General features: G+C 36.7%; 2 protein-coding genes across 4 annotated transcripts; one reads left to right on the top strand and one right to left on the bottom strand.

The window, feature by feature from the left end:
- Positions 1 to 4,993: 4,993 nt before the first annotated feature.
- Positions 4,994 to 12,543, top strand: LOC109191825 (isochorismate synthase, chloroplastic). Of its 3 annotated transcripts, none has more exons than XM_019342501.1 (15): positions 4,998 to 5,306; positions 5,412 to 5,612; positions 7,999 to 8,282; positions 8,972 to 9,089; positions 9,199 to 9,315; positions 9,452 to 9,541; positions 9,679 to 9,753; positions 9,844 to 9,912; positions 9,992 to 10,110; positions 10,238 to 10,295; positions 10,433 to 10,543; positions 10,737 to 10,821; positions 11,312 to 11,409; positions 11,772 to 11,864; positions 11,971 to 12,543. In XM_019342501.1, exons 1-15 carry the CDS (start codon positions 5,193 to 5,195, stop codon positions 12,049 to 12,051), a joined length of 1,713 nt encoding a protein of 570 aa, XP_019198046.1. In that variant the 5' UTR covers positions 4,998 to 5,192; the 3' UTR covers positions 12,052 to 12,543. The 3 variants fall into 3 exon arrangements, 2 of the variants coding, with proteins under 2 accessions (XP_019198046.1, XP_019198045.1); XM_019342500.1 differs by having other exon boundaries at positions 4,999 to 5,306; positions 9,395 to 9,541; XR_002055982.1 differs by lacking the exons at positions 11,772 to 11,864; positions 11,971 to 12,543 and having other exon boundaries at positions 4,994 to 5,306; positions 9,395 to 9,541; positions 10,722 to 10,821; positions 11,312 to 11,349.
- A 1,208-nt stretch (positions 12,544 to 13,751) lies between these two features.
- LOC109191875 (pectate lyase-like) lies at positions 13,752 to 16,350 on the bottom strand. Its single transcript, XM_019342550.1, has 3 exons — positions 16,154 to 16,350; positions 14,348 to 15,254; positions 13,752 to 14,122 (listed from the first exon to the last, which is right to left on the bottom strand). Exons 1-3 carry the CDS (start codon positions 16,348 to 16,350, stop codon positions 13,901 to 13,903), a joined length of 1,326 nt encoding a protein of 441 aa, XP_019198095.1. The 3' UTR covers positions 13,752 to 13,900.
- Between the last annotated feature and the right edge of the window lie 2,561 nt (positions 16,351 to 18,911).

Here is an 18,911-nt window from a genome sequence, read left to right as displayed (position 1 = left end):
AAATTAAACTTTTTGTATGTATAGACTAATATGAGAATATTTTTAATCTTGAACCCAAAAAAATAAAAATAATGATAAGTCGTCCTAGTTTTGTTGTCCACAAAATGCAAAATCCCTCACCCCAAGAATTCCATTTAAGACCAATAGAATTGTGAATGAGTAAATCACGGTTACTCAAAGACCCATTAGGTGATGAGAGGACGAATTGAAATTTTAGTTTTCTATGCATCCTGTTTGCTGAGATTTATTTACTATTATATATATATATATATATATATATATATATATATATATATATATAGAACAGGTCTTCCTGTGCGGTCAGTGCGACATATACACCATTAGGTATGCATAAATGCACCACACAGTGTTTGAAAATACTCCATTAAGTATGGTGTATTTTTTTGTATGGTGCATTTTTTGGCATTTCATTCTGGTGTATTCTCGAACACTGTATGGTACATTTATGCATACCTAATGGTGTATGCTGCACTGACCGCACGGGAAGACCTGTTCTCACAGGAACCAAAAAAAAAAAAAAAAAAAAAAAAAATATATATATATATATATATATATATATATATATATATATATATATATATAGAGTTGCACTCGGGTGCGAACGGCTCGCCCAGGCGCGAAATAGGAATGGATTCTGTTCGTCCACGTGTCCAGATCTAATGGATGAGAAACACTGATTTTTTAAAAAAACGCGGTGGCATTTTCGTAAATAATTGAACATCGAAGTGCAAGTAAAATGTATTACAAGTGCATGTAAAATGTATTATAGGTGCAAGTAAAAATTTACACTGAGCATCAATACTTAGTTGCACTTATAGTTCTAAGTAGTTGCACCTATAGTTCTAAATAGTTGCACACATAGGTATAAGTAGTTGCATCTAGGTGTATGAATGTTTGCGAGTGGTTTTCAGGAGTATTACTACCCGCTGAACTCAGATCAATGAATGTTAAGAAGACAAAATTACATGCACTTATAGGTGAAAGTAGGTGCACATATAGTTATAAGTAGTTGCACCTATAGTTATAAATAGTTGCACATATAGTTATGAGCACACCCAGGTGCATGAATGGTTGCGGAAAGTGAATGCTAACAAGGCAAAATTACATGCACTTATAGGTGAAAATAGGTGCACTTATAAGAGATTTTACTTGCACTTCGATGTTCAATTATTTACGAAAATGCCACCGCGTTTTTTTTTAAGTTATTAGATCTGGACACGTGTCACGCGCTGATTCATTCGCATTTCCTTCCTGGGCACTTATTCGCACCTGAGTGCGTCCCTATATATATATATATATATATATATATATATATATATATATATATATATATATATATATATATATATGACCGCGTTCAGGTGCAAACTGCCCGCTCAGGAGAGAACTGAGAACCATCCCCGTGCGCCACGCGTCCAAATCTAGGTGCACCTATAGTTATAAGTAGGTGCACCTAGGTGCATGAATGTTTGCATGTGGTTTTCACAGGCACTAACTACCCGCTGAACTCCTCTACAAGAACAAAAGTGATGCCAAACAGAACGAACTCAAATCAATGAATGCTAACAAGACAAAACTATTTGCACTTGTTGGTAAAAGTAGGTGCACCTGTAAGTGATTTTACTTGCAAAGATACACCAACTACTTGCACATATAACACATTTACATGCACCAAAGGACATGTAGCGCGCAGGATGGTTCTCAGTTTTGTCCTGAATGATCGTTCGCATGAGAGTGCGCTTATATATATATATATATATATATATATATATATATATATATATATATATATATATATTCAGGATCGTATGAGAACAATCTCCCACATGAGAACTGTGAACAAATATGAATGCTCCATTTTTTAATACGTGTATGACTGTGATTTTTTCAAATTTATTGGTTTATTTAATTCTGTGAATTTATGAATGGGTGCTTTAGAAAACTTGTGTGCATTTTAAAGCATGGATTCATATACCTAACTGGTGCACAAACACATCATTAGATGCAAACCACGGTACAAACAAAGCACACGCAGATGTACTATAATGCACAAATGGTGCACAAGTCAAGTTTAATTTACAATGCACACACACATAGAGATGTCAACGGGGTGGGGCGGAGGCGGGGGACATACCCCCATCCCCGCCCCCGGCTTTCTTCCCTATTCCCCGTCCTTGGTGGAGAAGGAAAAATTCCCCCATCCCCATTCCCACAGGGATTATCTGAGGATGGGAAACCCCACCCCATTTATAAGTTATAAAAAATAAATTAAAAATTAAACATTTAAATAAATAACGTATATATATTCATCTCCAACTTAGTAGTATTCAATATTTTACAATTAAACATCTCATCTAAATAAGCATTTCATAAGCATGACATACAATGACAAAATGATTCTAAAGTTATATATACTATGCACAAAGTAATACATATGTGTGTGTTGTATGGCTATACACACACACACACACACACACACACACATAATATATATATATATATATATATATATATATATATATATCGGGGAGGGGACGGGGTCCCCGGCGGAGAATTTAAAATTACTCCCATCACCATCCCCGTTTCCACAAGGGTGGAAAATCGAGTTCCTAGTTAGAGACTGGTACAATTGACATCTCTGACACACATCACATAAACACAAAGTGCACATTAGATCATGACGTGATATCAGACCCAATGGTAGTTCAATTCCCCCAACATTATCATACATTTGCATTACTTACATAAAGTATATATGTAATATATTACATTAAAATACTTGTATTATTTTTGTTGAGATTAACAAGAACAATAAAACAATAATAATGGCAGAAAGGGTAAAGACGACAAGATTTACGTGGTTCGGCAAAGTGCCTACATCCACGGGAGTGAAAGTATTTTATTATTATATGGTGATAGTGGTGACACAACCCCTAAGGGATACAACCAATATATTTATAGGCATCTAATCCCTGTACAATGGGTCTACCCGTTTCACTCCTACTCCTAGTATGAGACAAACTCATATTCCTAATCCATATATGAGAAAAACTCAACAATCTCCACCTTGGCGAATATGCTCTTTAGGAGAAAAGATAACTCAACAAATCTCCACCTTGACGAATACGCTCTTTAGGAGAAAAGACTTATCTCACCATCTCCACCTTCACATATATGCCGTTTAGGAGAAAAGACTATCTCCACCTTTGCGAATATGCTCTTTAGGAGAAAAGATAACTCAACAATCTCCACCTTGAAAAATATGTCCCTTAGGAGAAAAGACTTATCTCACATATATACATGGGTAGGAACAACCATGTTCATCCCAACTAGCCAGCCATATGCACCATGCAGCATCAAACGTTTTCCAGCATGTACACAAACCGCTTTGTCCCAAGCTATTCGCCCCTCAGCCGTCGACCTGTTATACCAGCCGCGACTCATGCTTACTGTCTCGTTTAGCTGACCTCCTGCATCTGGCCCATACCAGGTCCATGTCCCCTCCTGGTATCCACGCTGCCCCTAACACAACAGCGCCCCTGCAAACTCACACTAAACCTGTGTGCCTTGCCCAATGCTCCACTAACCAGCTACCGCCACTAGTTGTAGAGCCGTCGAAACGATCTCGCGGGGCGGGACGGGCCAAAACACACCAAAGCCCGTCCTCTTAGCGGGCTTGGAATGTGGCCGGCCTGCCCCGCCATGCCAAAGCCCGCTGGCGGGGCGGGCTAGCCCGCCAATCAATTTTACTGTGTTAATTTTTTTTAAAAAAAAAAAAAAAGAATCACTGTATAGACGTACAGTAACACTACCTAGTATTGTATTCCTATAAATCTATAATCCTATAAGTTATAACACACTAACACAATTACACAAACCAAAATAACATATATTAAATACTAAATATATATATAAAATATATATGTATTAGCAGGTCGCGGACTAAACTCGTGACCCGCCCCGCCTAGACCCGTGACCCAGGCGGGACGGGCTAAAAAGCCCGCCTCCTGGCGGATCAAAATTTGAAGAACCCGTCCCCTACCTACGGCGGTACGGGACGGGTCGACCCAGCGGGTAAAACCCATTTTGACGGCTCTAACTAGTTGGCAACACGCACAACGCAGCATCAAACGTTCCCAGTGCATGTTCATGAACCGCTTCATCCTGAAGCGTCCGCCCATACCAGCCGTGACTCATGCCAAGCGCGGCTCATACCAGGTCCATGTCTCATGACAAGCCCAACCCATACCAGCCGTGACTCATGCTAAGCCCGACCCATGCCAGTGCCATACTGGCCCATACCAGGTCCGCGACCCCTCCTGGTATCCGCGCTGCCCAATACCACAGCGCCCCTCACCACCTTCTCATCTAGCTTCTAGAAACATCCAACAAGTCCAAACAATGTTTGATCTTGTTACTAGTAACTGCTAGAACATCACCTTCACTATAATAAGAGTCAACAGCATGTACCACGTCCGTAGCTTCCTGCTTCTTCAACTCCCCCAAATCAGCCTCTTCCAGATTTGCTGGATTTTCCGCCCTCAAGATTTTCAGAAGGCCCTGGTATACCAACAAATTCATTACCCTAGACTGCCATAACTCAAAATTCCCTATACCATCAGACTTTGATACCTCGAATTTTGTACTTGAACTGCTCATCCCAACAACAGTGCTCTGATACCAATTTGTTGAGATTAACATCTGAACAAGAAACAATAATAATGGCAGAAAGGATAAAGAGGACAAGATTTGCGTGGTTCGGCACCTACATCCACGGGAATGAAACAATACACTTATTCATAGTGATGATAATAGTGGTGACACAATCCCTTAGGGATACAACCAATATATTTATAGGCATCTAATCCCTCTACAATGAGTCTACCCATTTCACTCCTACTCCAGACAAACTCATATTCCTAATCCATATATGAAACAAACTCAACAATTTTCTTTAAGAAAAATGTATTAAAATCAAGCATGTATACTTTACTACAGTGGGGAAGATCCAAGAGATAACGTTTGTCAACGACACAACTGAGAACAGCATTACTCAATCACCCGTCACCAACAAATAACCCCCCAGTCGACCACCATGGTTGCGTAACTGAGAGCCAATTAGAAGGCAACCGCCACCGCCTCCGCCGCGTGCCGCCTCTTCGTGAAGCTCCATGGCTGCTGCTATTAGGCATTGTGTTGCGCAATTCATTGAGCCTGAATCCTTGAATTGCTCTCTGCCATCTCCATCTCTCTTCCCCAAACAATCTGCTCGGTTCTCCATTCAAGTAATTCACCTTAATTCAAAACTTCTATTCTAAATTTCATGGTGCCTTAGCTTAATTGGTTGAATAAAGTATGTTTTTCTTTTCTGGTTGGTTTTAACATGATAGAGATATCATCATCATCAAGCATGTTCTCTATCCATGAATGGTTGCCAAGGTGACCCACGAGCCCCCATCGGAACCGTCGAAACTCGAACTTTTCCGGCGGTCTCGACCCTGGCATTGGCGGTGGAAAGCCTCAACGCTGCCATTTCCAACCTCATCAACTCCGACCCTCCGCCGTTCCGCTCTGGGATTATTCGTCTTGAGGTAAAAATTAAATCCCAATCCGTTATTCTTTCCATATATATACTTCAATTCTCTTGCGCAAAATCATCAAACCCAGTAATGGAAGCTGTAGCAGCTGTCAACAATGGCGTGAGAGAAATTAGAAAAGGGAGGGAAACTGAAAGTCATCTTCAAAATAGTTGATGGGTAGATGCCACGTGGTTGGTAGAGACTAGTCGAAACTGAGGATAATGCAATCCTCTTATCTTGCCTTCTCCAACGATTCATTGGTTCTAAATCATAATGTCTGCTAATATTTTTAGCATCGCCACCACACCAATTGCCTTGTTATAAAAAATGGAAAGTGTTAAGGAAAACGGTTTGGTAAATTCACTAAAATGGAAAACTCTCGAGTACAATCACATCCAATAATTACTCAGGCCTACTAGATATGCTCTCTATTTCTACTCTTTCACTTTTACTTCCTGACAATAAATAATTACAGGGCGTTTGGTTGGAGGGATTTTAAATTCCCTTCCCACTTAATTCCCACCTAATTTCAAAGGCCATTAAATTTCGTAGTTTGGTTGGAGGGAATTACAATTCCATGGAATTGCAATTCTCCCATTTTCATGGAATTAAAATCTCATGTCCCCCCCTGAAATTTTAATTCCTGGAAAAAAAAGATAGTGATGAGTCAAAATTACCCCTTCTTTTTTTAACCTAAAATTAATGTCTAACAACAATAATGTACATTTTTGACTTTATACTACTTATTCCCTTTCAATTCCCATGTATACCAAACATTGGAATTGAAATTCCCAGTAATTCTATTCATGTCAACCAAATACTGGAATTTAAATTCCCATTTTATTCCCAGTAATTCAACTCCCATGGAATTACAATTCCTTTCACACATAATTCCCTCCAACCAAACGCCCTGTTAGTTGTTTTCATTATGTGAGTCTTATGACAAATGTCAATATCAAAAATTTGAGAAAAAGAGTAAAAAGTTAGAAATAGGATTTGAGAATACAAGTAGTATTTTCTATTATCTTCATCATGTGAGTCTCAATAAAAAAAAATGTCTAACGTCAAAATTTTGTGAAAGGAATAGAAGTTGGGAATAGAATTTAAGAATAGTAGTATTTTCTATAGCACCCCTCCTACATATCCCCCATTAAAAAAAAAAAAAAAAAAAAAAAAAACTCTGACCCTTTTTCCCTAATTTAAATAGGAAATGTTACGATATGTGGTTCAAGTTAATCATTCATAGTCCTTCAACTATTAAATTTTAATCAATCATAATCCTTCCAAGAGGACAATGACTGGTTAAATTTTAAAAGTTGAAGGACCATGGATGGTTAATTTGGACCACGAGTGGATAAATTTGAAAGTCGAAGGACCACATATGGTCAATTTGAAAGTTTAGAACTAAACGTGGCAAAAATATCATACACAAAAGACCTCATGTGGCATTAACTCTTTTATTTATTTATTTATATTTACCTATTTATTTATTTATTTTGATTTTAATTCATATTTACAATCAAACAAAGTGACATCTTTTACTAAATCCAGTTATATTTACAAGTATTTGATTCCAATTGTGATTTCAATTTCATTGTTGTATCATAATTTATATATATTAGGGGGTGTTTGGTTCAAAAATTGGAACTAGAATCTTAATAGAAATTAAATATTAGGTAATTGTAATGAGTTTAAGTAAAAAAAAAAAAAAATCTTTGTTTGGTAATAAATATGAATTTAAATTTAAATAAATAAAATTAAACTTTTTAAAAATAAATATATAACAAATACATATTTGTGTGTATATATTAAAGTTCTATATTGAATGCATGAACATTGACTTTTTTTATTTTTTATTTTAATGATTCCATTATTCAAAAGTAGGAAAAAAAAAAAAAGAATGATAATGAGTTAATGATTATCAAATGATTTGAATCCGTATAGATTTATAGTATAGTAAAATTAGAGAAACAAATATGATAATGAGTTTAAAATTTACTAGTATGGTACAAAATTCTTCAACCAAATTTCACTAAAATTCAAAAAGTTGTTCAAAGTAATTTTTTCGATCAATTTTTTGAAAAAGTCATTTACATGTAGTCAGCTATCAACTAACAATTAATTTACCAAACGTCTTTTTACAATCAACTAATCTTATCAACCAGCCAAACTCACTAAACCAATCACCTAATATCTATTTAACAAACACCTAATGATCTCACTCATTCTTTTTTTTTTCTGTTAAAAAATAAAAAATTATAGAGAATAAATTATTGGTTACTTTTTTTTTTTTAAGTTACTGGCTCTATTACATTGTAGTATCTGTTCATAAATTATTGGTTACTTGGTAAATCCATTTAGATATTTTATTTCTGAAAATGTGTTACGTAATATTAAGGTACCAATTAAAGAGAAGATTGAAGCGCTAGCTTGGCTGCATGCCCAGAACCACCTGCCCCTTCTCATCCCGCGCTGTTTCTTCTCCGGTCGAACCCCAAGCCGAAGCCTCGACTCCGATCCTTCATCCATTGCTCGTAGTAGCAATGCCAATTCCATTATTTCTTCTTCTTCTTCTTCTCCTTCTGAAAAGCATAGAGTGGTGAGTGTTGCTGGTGTGGGCTCTGCTGTCTTCTTCCGCCATTTACACCCCTTCTCATTCAACGATTGGCTCGCCATTAAGCGGTAGGTGTCTTTCATTCTCCACTCGTGATTCTAGGTTTTCTATACGGTTCTGGTTCTGATGATATTGATCTTGTGAATTTCTGAGTTTCTGCTACTTTGGCTTTGAGCTGAACTACATTTACAATTTAGAAAGAATGTATAATTGTCCATTCTTGACTTGATTTATTACTGAGTTTGAAAGGCAGCTTTTGTAATTTGTATTTACATTACACTTCTTGTTATGATTATCATTAAACAGCATTGAATCAATAAATGGGGTATGTGGATGAAGGATTGTTGTGCGGAGGCCGGTAAAAGGCCAAGTCCAGTACCTGCCTCTCAAAAATGTGATGGTATTTATAAGGAAATAAAGTTGCACTTTCGATACGAGCAATAGTTTTTGGAATAGTGGTGGGCGCTTGATCTAACAAATGGTATTAGAGCCAAAACTGTGCAGTTAAGATTGACAGGTGTTGGGAGGGGGAATTGTTGGGCAGGTGCCGATAAACGGTCAAGTCTATCAATTGGTGGTTAGGGGATTGTTTGGCGGAGGCCGGTAAATGGCCAAGTCGAGCACCCTGCCTCTCGAAAATGTGATGGCGGTGAGCTATAGCTTTTGGTATAGTGGTTTGTAGAGAAAGAGCATAGGCTGTTCAATTTGATGACATTGTTTAAATATAGCAAGTCTAACTTTGCATACTTTTTTAAAGGTTTCTGTCCAAGAAATGCCCTCTAATTCGCGCTTACGGTGCAATCCGCTTTGATGCAACTGCAAGCATAGCTTCTGAATGGAGAGGTTTTGGGTCATTTTATTTCATGGTTCCACAGGTAAATGTGTGGTTTGATTTTCATCTTTTTAGTTGCTAATAGGTGTATATCCTCTGGGAGATGTTCTCTTTTGTATATAATCCATCTGGTGCTAGATATTGAATAACAGGTTGAATTTGATGAGCTTGAAGAAAGTTCAATGATTGTTGCAACTATTGCATGGGATGATGCCCTATCATGGACGTATGGGAAGGCAATAGATGAACTTCAGGCAACGATGTCTAAGGTCTGTCTATTATCATAGCAAGCCCTCATCATCCAAGCATTTCTTCCTGCTTTTTTTTAACACCCCTGAATATATGCAGGTTTGCACTATAGTTAAACAATCGCTGAAAATAGTTCCTAATACATATATTCTCCAGAACACTCATATCCCAAACAAAACATCTTGGGATCAGGCTGTTAAACGTGCTCTCCAAATGATTAACAGGGATGACTCTACACTGATCAAGGTTTAAAATACAGTCATTTATTTTAGCTGATTGTTCTCCATAGCCATTTAAGTGGTGCTTTCAAATCACTTATATTTCTGCTCATCACAATCAAAGATCTAGGTTTTGAAAATCCAAATATTTCTCTGATAATGTAGGTTGTACTTGCTCGCAGCAGTAGAGTTGTAACTGCTACAGATATTGACCCTTTGATGTGGTTAACTTGCCTGAAGGTGTTGATTATTTAACTATTGTAGATGTTAATCTTATTTCTCTGAAGATAACTATAGCTGTGTCAAAACTTAATCTATTTTCTTTTACAGTTTGAAGGAGAGAACGCATATCAGTTTTGTTTACAGCCTCCTGAATCACCAGCATTTATTGGAAATACTGTAAGTGCAATTCCTCTTTCTATAACTATGTGTTGCGGAGTTCTGCATGGTCATACTCACTTTTACAAATTGTGAATAGCCAGAGCAACTATTTCATCGAAACCGACTCAGAATTTGCAGTGAGGCTTTAGCTGGCACCAGAGCTAGAGGTGGAACAGAGCTTCTAGATCTTAAAATTGGGCGTGATTTGCTTTCCAGGTTCTTTTACTGACCTGAGAACCTCTATGATTTTATCTGCTCTTAGAGAAAACATTAAATTTATCAATTCTTCTGGAAAGCTAAATGTGATCTTTCTTATTTGTTTCTTATCTATACTTTGCTGCAGTCCAAAAGAACATAATGAGTTTGCTATAGTACGGGAGTGTATTAGAAGAAAATTGGAGGCAAGCTACAATACAATATTTCTATATGGATTCAAGAACTATAAATTACATTTGACTTTGCAACTATAAGTAGCAATTCTATTCTGATCTGCTTCTTTGTATTTCTGTTTTTTTTTTTCTTTTTCCTGGTTTAATAGGCTGTGTGTTTCAGTGTGCTGATTGAACCAAAGAAAGCTTTAAGAAAACTTCCTAGAGTCCAACATCTTTATGCTCAGTTAACTGGGAGGCTTCAAAGTGAAGATGATGAGGTAGATCTTATTGTTGATTACAGACTTACAGTTCATGTATCTGTTACTTGATTTGTACTTCATTAGGAACTTCTGGATATTCAGAACCAAATGAGACTTGATTTGCACTGTCACCCCATTGTTATTTCATTTTCAGTATTTTATTTTATTTTCAAAATTTCTGAGTTTATGTTTGAAGTGTATATTTTTCTAGTTCAAGATTTTATCATCGCTTCATCCAACTCCAGCAGTTTGTGGGTATCCTACGGAAGTTGCACGGGTCTTAATAGCAGAAACTGGTAGGTGCCTATTGCTACAATGAGACAGCAGTCCTACCTTCAGTAATTTTGTTTCTGGCAAAACACATTTTAATAACTTGTTTAATGCAGTAGTTCCTATATGACCATGATGAAATTACATGGATGCATAACTATATTTTGAGATTTAATGGAGAGGAAATGGTAGTTCCTACATTATTTTTTGAACCCTTGATAAGTAAAATATGGCTTCAATAGTTTGCAACTAGAGCAGCCCAGTTTCTTTTGTTCAGGACTTCAGGCACCATTTCCATCTACATATGGTTAGGTGAAAAATGATCAGATAGACAACCTGCTCTATTCAATTAACAGGAAATTATTTACAAAAAATAACGAGTTCAATTTGTTTATCTATAATGTCAAATCCAAATCCAGGAGGTCAAATCACTAAAGGTGAATCTTAAATTCAATGGAAACTTTCTTTGGGTGCCAGCTTTTGTGGCCCAAAAACTAACCTCTCATGCTTCTGCAGAAATGTTTGATCGAGGAATGTATGCCGGCCCTGTTGGTTGGTTTGGAGGGGGAGAGAGTGAATTTGCAGTTGGAATAAGATCAGCTTTGGTTGAAAAGGTATGCTTCCATTTGATTAGTCTGCAACTGAGAAACTTATAGGGAAAAAGTGGTTCAGCATCTTTATGATTTGAGTTCAATATACTTGGATACAATTCCATTTGTTATAATCTAAGATTGGGTCAAGGTCACTCAACTGGGCTATAATGTACATGGGCCAAACCATACTAAAGGACTGAATCCAATTAATTATTTAGTCTAACCCATGACATTATAAACTTATATATTCTCTCTTAGGTTTTTAATGTGGGACTCTTAACACCATTAAACAAAAAATTATCTAAAAGAGAAGAGGAAGTAACGGAACTGCCCGAGGGTGCTTCCATGTAACACATGCTGGTTTAATTTCGTGGAATTATCAGGGTCTTGGTGCAGTGATTTATGCTGGAACCGGGATAGTGGAAGGAAGCAATTCATCTCTAGAATGGGATGAACTAGAGCTGAAGACATCACAGGTTTGCTTTTCGTCTTTTCTATGACAACTGGAACCGATTTCAACTATCATCAATTATTATCATTAAAGTTTTTATATATTCTATATCTTCATGTTGTTTCTCACAGTTCACCAAACTGATGAAACTTGAGGTGCCTATGTTGACAAGTAGTGGAGAAAGTAGGAAGATCAACCAAAGAGGTTGGTGACACCAAAGGAACATATATATCATTAGAAATTTCATCAAGAATTCATGTTAGTAGTGATTATATATAAATTAGTATTACTAAGTCGATCTCTCAGGGAAAATGATTACTTCCCAGTTCCCAGTCATCTTTTTACTTTGCACCAGAAAGATTTTGCAAATCTCAGAGGAATCGAATTTCTCATAGTTTAGTGTAGACGATAGAGATGTGACATTCATTGTGGACACAAAGGGCGCATTGCATGTTAATCTGGTAATTGACCATTTCATCATCTCCATCTTTAGAAGCCAAAGCAGATGAGGGAAAACAATTTCACTATGGAAGATTGTTAATAATGGGGTTGCTTATCAGTTATGAGCAAAATATATAGAGATGTGCCAAAATTCTGCCCTTTGATTGTATTTAATTGTATAGATTATTTTATATCATATATAAGTGTATATTTGATTTGAAGTGATATTCTGTCATTCAGTGGCAAGACATTTAAATGGAAAAGTTACCTTTTTTTTAGTACTATTAACTCTATTACAGTGTAATATAGCATAAGGGTTCAAACTTGTGACCTCTCATTTGAGAGAGTCACAGTTATGTCGCTTGACTACAAGGTCTTTGGCTGAAAAAGTTACCTTAATGCTATTGACATTGTAATAAGAGTGCATAATGCCTAACTAATTTTCTAAGCATTTTATCTTAATATCTGTTTTTCCATTTTATTTCTCTTTTTCTTTTGTAGGGAAATAGTTTAGCTAGCTTCCATAAACTTGTGCTGATATGAAGTTCAAGTATTTGATCAAAGAAAGAATTGTATCATAAAGGGAAAATTTTTAAGATGAGTTGGTTCAATTTTTAATTTGGATTATGTCCGTAGTACTATGTCTAAGAATTGGTTTAATCCCAAAGTATCAAGATAAGGGTAAATTTGCTGGGGACATAATTTTAATATATTATTTATATACTAAATGTACCTTATTTGATAATATATATTAAAAATGTACTTGATATTCATGGTCCACACAATAATTTGTCGGCTCTAACTGTAGGAGGTACCTTTAAGTCCGCATTATACTCAAATAATGTATCTTTAGTACATTAAATGTACCTTTTATTCATGATCTACACAATTACTCTTACACAATAAATAAAGAGACATTATTTATCCATAAAGGCAATTAAGCTTTAAAATTTGCATAAATTTCTGTAAAAAGCATAAAAGTGTACAATATTTTTTTGAGTAATATGACTCTGTTACAATGTAATATGTTTTTATATTTACTTTCTCAACCTATTGAAGCACAAAGAGAGGAATTCACTTTGTGTCACTAAATTGACATAAAAAGGAAATTTAGATATAAAATAAACATAGTTCTTACATAAATAATTTTTTTTTCAAATGAATAAGTTTTTTGTGGAGTTTTTCAACAAACATTGCCTGTTATTTTATTTAAATACGTTAGCTGTATAATTAAATTAGTTATTTCAAATTCAAATTTAAATAATAATAATAATACAAATAACAATAAACTTTAAAATCAACATAGTAATAACGTAATTAAACTTTTAAAAATATTAAATATTACATTGTATAGCTATACTTACATTTTTAATAAAACTAATTCTAGCTATACTTACATTTTTAATAAAATTAATTCTGTTTTGTACCTTAACATTACAACAATACTTATAAACTTCTGTGCCTAGCTAATAATTATATTATTTTCCTTTCCTTGAAACCTATCTTTACATGCATTATTGTTCTACATGTATATATCTAGCTATCTGATTTTGTTCACTTCAATTCTTCCCTAGCTTTTTAATTTGTTGGATCAGAGATTTGAAGTACACGTGTACATCTTCAACAAGGCTTCCCGTCATGGCAGTCGAGATGGCCGGAAAATTTGGTGAGCATGTTAACGAAGTTCCCGGGCTTAGGCTTGATCTTTTCGTCGCCGGTGGGAAAATGCTGATTGCGATTTCCAGATTGCACGAAAAAGGCGCCGTTCATCATCACATCTCCATCCGACTTCCACGCCCAACTCTTCCACACACTCTCCGCTGTATATTCCCTCTTCGTCACCTACATACACATCAACAATGTATTTTTTTTTTTTTAAACAAAATACTGCAAATAGATTCACTCCTGGAAATTATAGAATTTTCAACCACCAGAAAATGATCAGCCAACAACCACTTTGGGTATCTAGAAAAACTTTTGTTACTATTTCCGACCACTTTTTGATAATTTTCAGGTTGTCGGAAATTCCATAATTTTCAGGTGGTCGGAAATACCATAATTACATACCTCTTTAGCTGCAGGATTGGGAGGAGCAATGAAGCGATTGCCTTGGCTAAGAATAGTAGGGTTTTGGCTGCCGCCGACGGCGTACATAAGCCAGTGAGTGTAGTCGTTGTTGACGGTGTGGACGAAGCCGTATCTCACTCTGGGCATTCTCTGAATCAGCCCCTGCCCAAAGTGATTGAACGCCACCGTGATCTGCAATATCTTGTCTTTGGAATACCCATTGCTCGCCCCGAACAGCATCACATCGTTGTGGTGGGTGAAATGGCAGTTGGAGATCGTCACCGCCGTGGACGACTGAACCACGTCGATGAGCCCGTCGGCGCAGTTGGACATGGAGATATGGTCGATCCAAACATTGGTGGACCCAAACACGGTGATCCCATCGCCGTCGCTCCTGGTCCGCTGCCCGAAATGGCTGAGCGAGTCCCTGATCATCCCGCCGCCGCCGGCTTTGATGTCGTGGATGTGGAGGCAGTGGATGATGACGTTCTTCACAAACTGCAGCGTTATGCCGGCGCCCTGCGCCAGGTGGATCTGGCGCCCCCGCCCGTCGATGGTCTTGTGGCTCGTCACGATGAGCTCGCCTTTGAGGCGGATGACCATGCTGCGGCCGAAGATGATCCACAGCGGGCCGCGCTGGATGACGGCGTGGCGGAGAGTTCCCGGGCGGGGGTTGACTAGGTCGTCGTCGGAGGGGTTGGAAACGATGTATATCTTGCCGCCTTTGCCGCCAGTGGTGTGGCGGCCGAAGCCGAGGACGCAGTCCGCCAGCTTCATGCGGTTCCTGGCCCAGTTTGGGTCGCACCTCCAGCATTGATCTATGGGATTTGTAGCGAGGCATGGACCGTGATATTTATGTTTCAGACGTAAACTCCTCCTTGTACGATTACTACTCCCTTCTATCGCTCTATAACCCATACATGCATGGAAAAAACATAAATTTTAGCATATATAATTTATAAGTATGCCCACTTCAAGAAACCAAAAGAGCAAAAGAAAGAACATTGTGTTGACACGGATACCTCAATTAATTTCTAGGACATATTGTGACAAAAATACAAGATTAAGTATAGGTCTGATCGTTGCAGTGTGAAAGTTACAATTAATGTTGTGGGTCCTCCAACATTATAGATTGCGTCATCTATCTTGTCGGGCTAGCATTAATTACTAAAGGAAAAGACGAATTTTACTGTGAGCCATGAAGTAGGTCCTATTTTAATTATACTCCAGTTTTAATTCTACTGTAGTAGAGTTTCATTTGACAATATACATTATTGCATGGGCTCTAAAAACTATTACAATGTAGTATTTGTAGAGTTTCATTTGACAATATACATTATTGCATGGGCTCTAAAAACTATTACAATGTAGTATTTGTACTGAGGCTCGAACTCATAATCTTCCAAATGAAAGTCCAACCCGGGTACCATTGGACCACATAGTCCTGGTTCACACACACTAGTTTAATTATAGTAATGATTAAGTATTATTTTAATTACATTTCAAGTTCATTTGACAATATAAATTTGGCGTGTAAGTCATTTTCCGCAAAAATGCTTACGTTTTCCCGTCAACAGAAAATGTTTTCTGTTGACTGAATTTTCCTATTGCATCCAAACACTGAAAACTCGAAAAATATTTTCCACAAAGTCATTTTCTACGTTTTCAAACGGACTCTAATTTACCAAACATTTTTCTACAATCAGTAATATTATCAATTCGTCAAACACATTAACGCAATCAGCTAACAGCTATTTACCTAAACACCACATAATAATAAAATTAAAAGGATAAAATTAAACTTACTTGTTGACATGATGATTGAAATGATGAACAACTTCATGTGGATTAGGGTTATAAGCCCCATGAGCATCCTTCTTCGCATCACGGGCTCTCTTCTCCCACACCTCATCATATTCACCAATGTTGGCCTCAACCGCCAAAACTAAAACAACGTAAAACACAGCGAAAAACATCCTATGCCGCCGCATAACGCCCTCCATGTTTTGTTGTTGTCGCCGACCGACAGATTTATCAATGGATGGAAGGCAAAAAAAAAAAAAAAAAAAAAAAAAAAAAAAAAAAAAAAACAGTTTAATTAACTACAATTATTTGTGCCTATAGCTTTTAAAGCTGTTTAAATATATATACATCTATCACCGCTAGGAGGTAGGAGATAGAAGAATAGTAATTAAGGAAAGGATATATAATGGGAAGTACAGAGGGAAGAGTGGAGAACCAGTTTTTACTCTATTGGTCAACATAAGTCCATGTGCTTAATTAATTCCCTTTAATGTGGATGGCATGGGGATAACGTATTCCATCCATTCAAATTAAAAATAATGTAGTCTTGGCCTGTCATAATTTGAAGGGATCAAATTCATCATCTGAATAAGAGGCAATATTACGTTCTCATTTATTTGTTTTAAAAAAAAAAAAAAAAAAAAAATTCTCTACCACAGTTGGAAATCTTCTATTTTCTGACCACCCTAAAGTGATTGGAAATTACCATTTTTCCATCGAAAATCCTTGTTCAAATGTAATACCAGATCAAGAATAAAATGTTTATTACTTATATGAGAAAATGTAATATAGAGTACTTTTGAATAAAATGTAATACTTTTATATTTTGATGTAAAAATATTACATTTTCCTTTATGAGTGAATTAAGTGCAACATTATTTATAAAGAAAAATATAATACTTTTACATCAAAATATAAAAGTATTACATTTTTTTTTCTCAAAAATTTTACATTTCCCTTATAAGTAACAAACATTTTATTCCTAATTTAGTATTATATTATATTTGCTATTATAAATATTACATTTACATATTGACTCGATCCGATCCGACCTATCTCACAAATAAAGATTCATGAGACGATCTCACACAAGTGTGACCCATTTTTAATAGTTAGACTGACATTTGAAATGAAAATGACCTCTTGTGGCAGTAGACAATTTCTAACCTTTGATTTATGGCAAAGCCAGTCAGCAACCGCTACTCAAAGGTATGTTTTGAATAAAGCTTGACTAGTGACGACCTTATTAGCTAATAAAAGACCATAAAAAGATAATTCAATTTAGGTTGTCCATAATTTAATTGGGTCAAACCAATAAAACTAATAGACATCTCTCGAGAGTCAAACTTAGAACTTTGTAATTAGTAAGTTAACTGTCCGACCAACGTGATGGAGGTTGAAAACAATTTCTAACATATTACACTAATATATAGGTGGACAAACAAATTCAATTTGTTTTCAAATTGATATATGTATGTACATGTTTAAAATGAAATGTGATCGGGAAGAACATGATTTTCTAAGTTATATTTAACTCTTATCAATATATCATTTCAATTGAATCTGTCACATAGACTAGATTTCTCTGTAAGTATTTTCCCTAAATACAATATATTATAATATATTGTATTATTGGGTGGTTGTGGTGCAAGTAGGAGATTGAGTCAATTAGTGACTTAATCTGTTATGCAACTCAGGATATTCAGTTAAGCTTTAACTGAATATCTGCCTATGTTGATGGCATGTAGGCTTCTAAGCAAAATAGTCCTCCCATAGCTCCCGGGTTCAGGACACGCACCATCACGTATTCGGGAGAGAAGTGGTAGACAAAACGACACTAACCTTTATTCTGCAGGTTTACCATCTCGTGGCAATACCAACGACTATGGCTGGGGATATTTGGGCGATCCTAAAGCTTCCGCTGTAACGAGGAAGGTTACTCGTTTACTACAGTTTGTGTTAGTCTTAATATTATTATCTAACATTTGGTATCAGAGCCCTATCAATCTTTGTCTGGTTGGTTGTATTTCCTAAAAACAAAATTAATTAATATCATATACATTGATTTTAGTATATGTTGTTTTTCGGAATATTGTCTTCTGGAGTTGATTTATTGTTGTTGCTAAGTTGTTGCCGTTTCTTTTTGGGATACACCGCCATTGAATTTTGGCCGGAGGAATACGGTTCAAAGGTAACAAATTGCAGAGCCGTGGCGTCAGCTCTCTCTTCTTCCTTCATTGGCGTCGGAATCCGTTGGGTGTTTCATGGAAGCTCGCCGGCTGGAGATGCTATGGAAGAAGGGATTGACTGGTTCACGGGCGACAACAAAAGGAATCCGAGGATTTTGCGACGTAGCACGGCGGCGATCGTTGGTGCTGCGGCGGACGGCGGACGGTCGGCTTTGGTTCTCTGCTGTGAGCCTTGCCGCTGAGAGGACACCGCCATGGACGCAGCTCCCTCGGGTCACCGGTTGCCATGAGAACGACGGCGAGGAGGATGGTGGAGGCGGGCTGGATTTCCGGTCATTAAGGTCGCACTAGCTCCGGCCACCTCTGTCTCTCTCCGATCGCTGCTCCTCAAGATCAGGCGGCGCTGGTTCCGAACAGAGAGCTGCGAAGAAGACGTGCATGACTGTACTGGTAAGTCTTCCTATTTACATGCAATTATACTTTTTATTTACCATATATTAATATTTACCTTAATTATTTTATATTTATATATATTAATTTTGGTAAATGGTAATTATTTAGTTTAATATTGC

The sequence above is a fragment of the Ipomoea nil genome, unplaced genomic scaffold (genome assembly GCF_001879475.1).
Source record: "Ipomoea nil cultivar Tokyo-kokei standard unplaced genomic scaffold, Asagao_1.1 scaffold1721, whole genome shotgun sequence".
Taxonomy (NCBI): domain Eukaryota; kingdom Viridiplantae; phylum Streptophyta; class Magnoliopsida; order Solanales; family Convolvulaceae; genus Ipomoea; species Ipomoea nil.
The sequence above is the reverse complement of the archived record's forward strand: the minus strand, read 5'-3'. Positions and strand labels throughout refer to the sequence as shown.

Excerpts from the sequence above, each read along its gene's own strand:
- LOC109191875 (XM_019342550.1), bottom strand. The coding sequence starts at position 16,350 with ATGGAGGGCGTTATGCGGCGGCATAGGATGTTTTTCGCTGTGTTTTAC. Across the intron at positions 15,255-16,153 it reads TTCAATCATCATGTCAACAA|AGCGATAGAAGGGAGTAGTA; the intron begins GTAAGTTTAATT and ends TATGGGTTATAG. Across the intron at positions 14,123-14,347 it reads CCAATCCTGCAGCTAAAGAG|GTGACGAAGAGGGAATATAC; the intron begins GTATGTAATTAT and ends ATGTGTATGTAG.
- LOC109191825 (XM_019342500.1), top strand. The coding sequence starts at position 5,193 with ATGGCTGCTGCTATTAGGCATTGTGTTGCGCAATTCATTGAGCCTGAA. Across the intron at positions 9,754-9,843 it reads TGTGGTTAACTTGCCTGAAG|TTTGAAGGAGAGAACGCATA; the intron begins GTGTTGATTATT and ends TTTCTTTTACAG. Across the intron at positions 10,822-11,311 it reads GGTCTTAATAGCAGAAACTG|AAATGTTTGATCGAGGAATG; the intron begins GTAGGTGCCTAT and ends ATGCTTCTGCAG.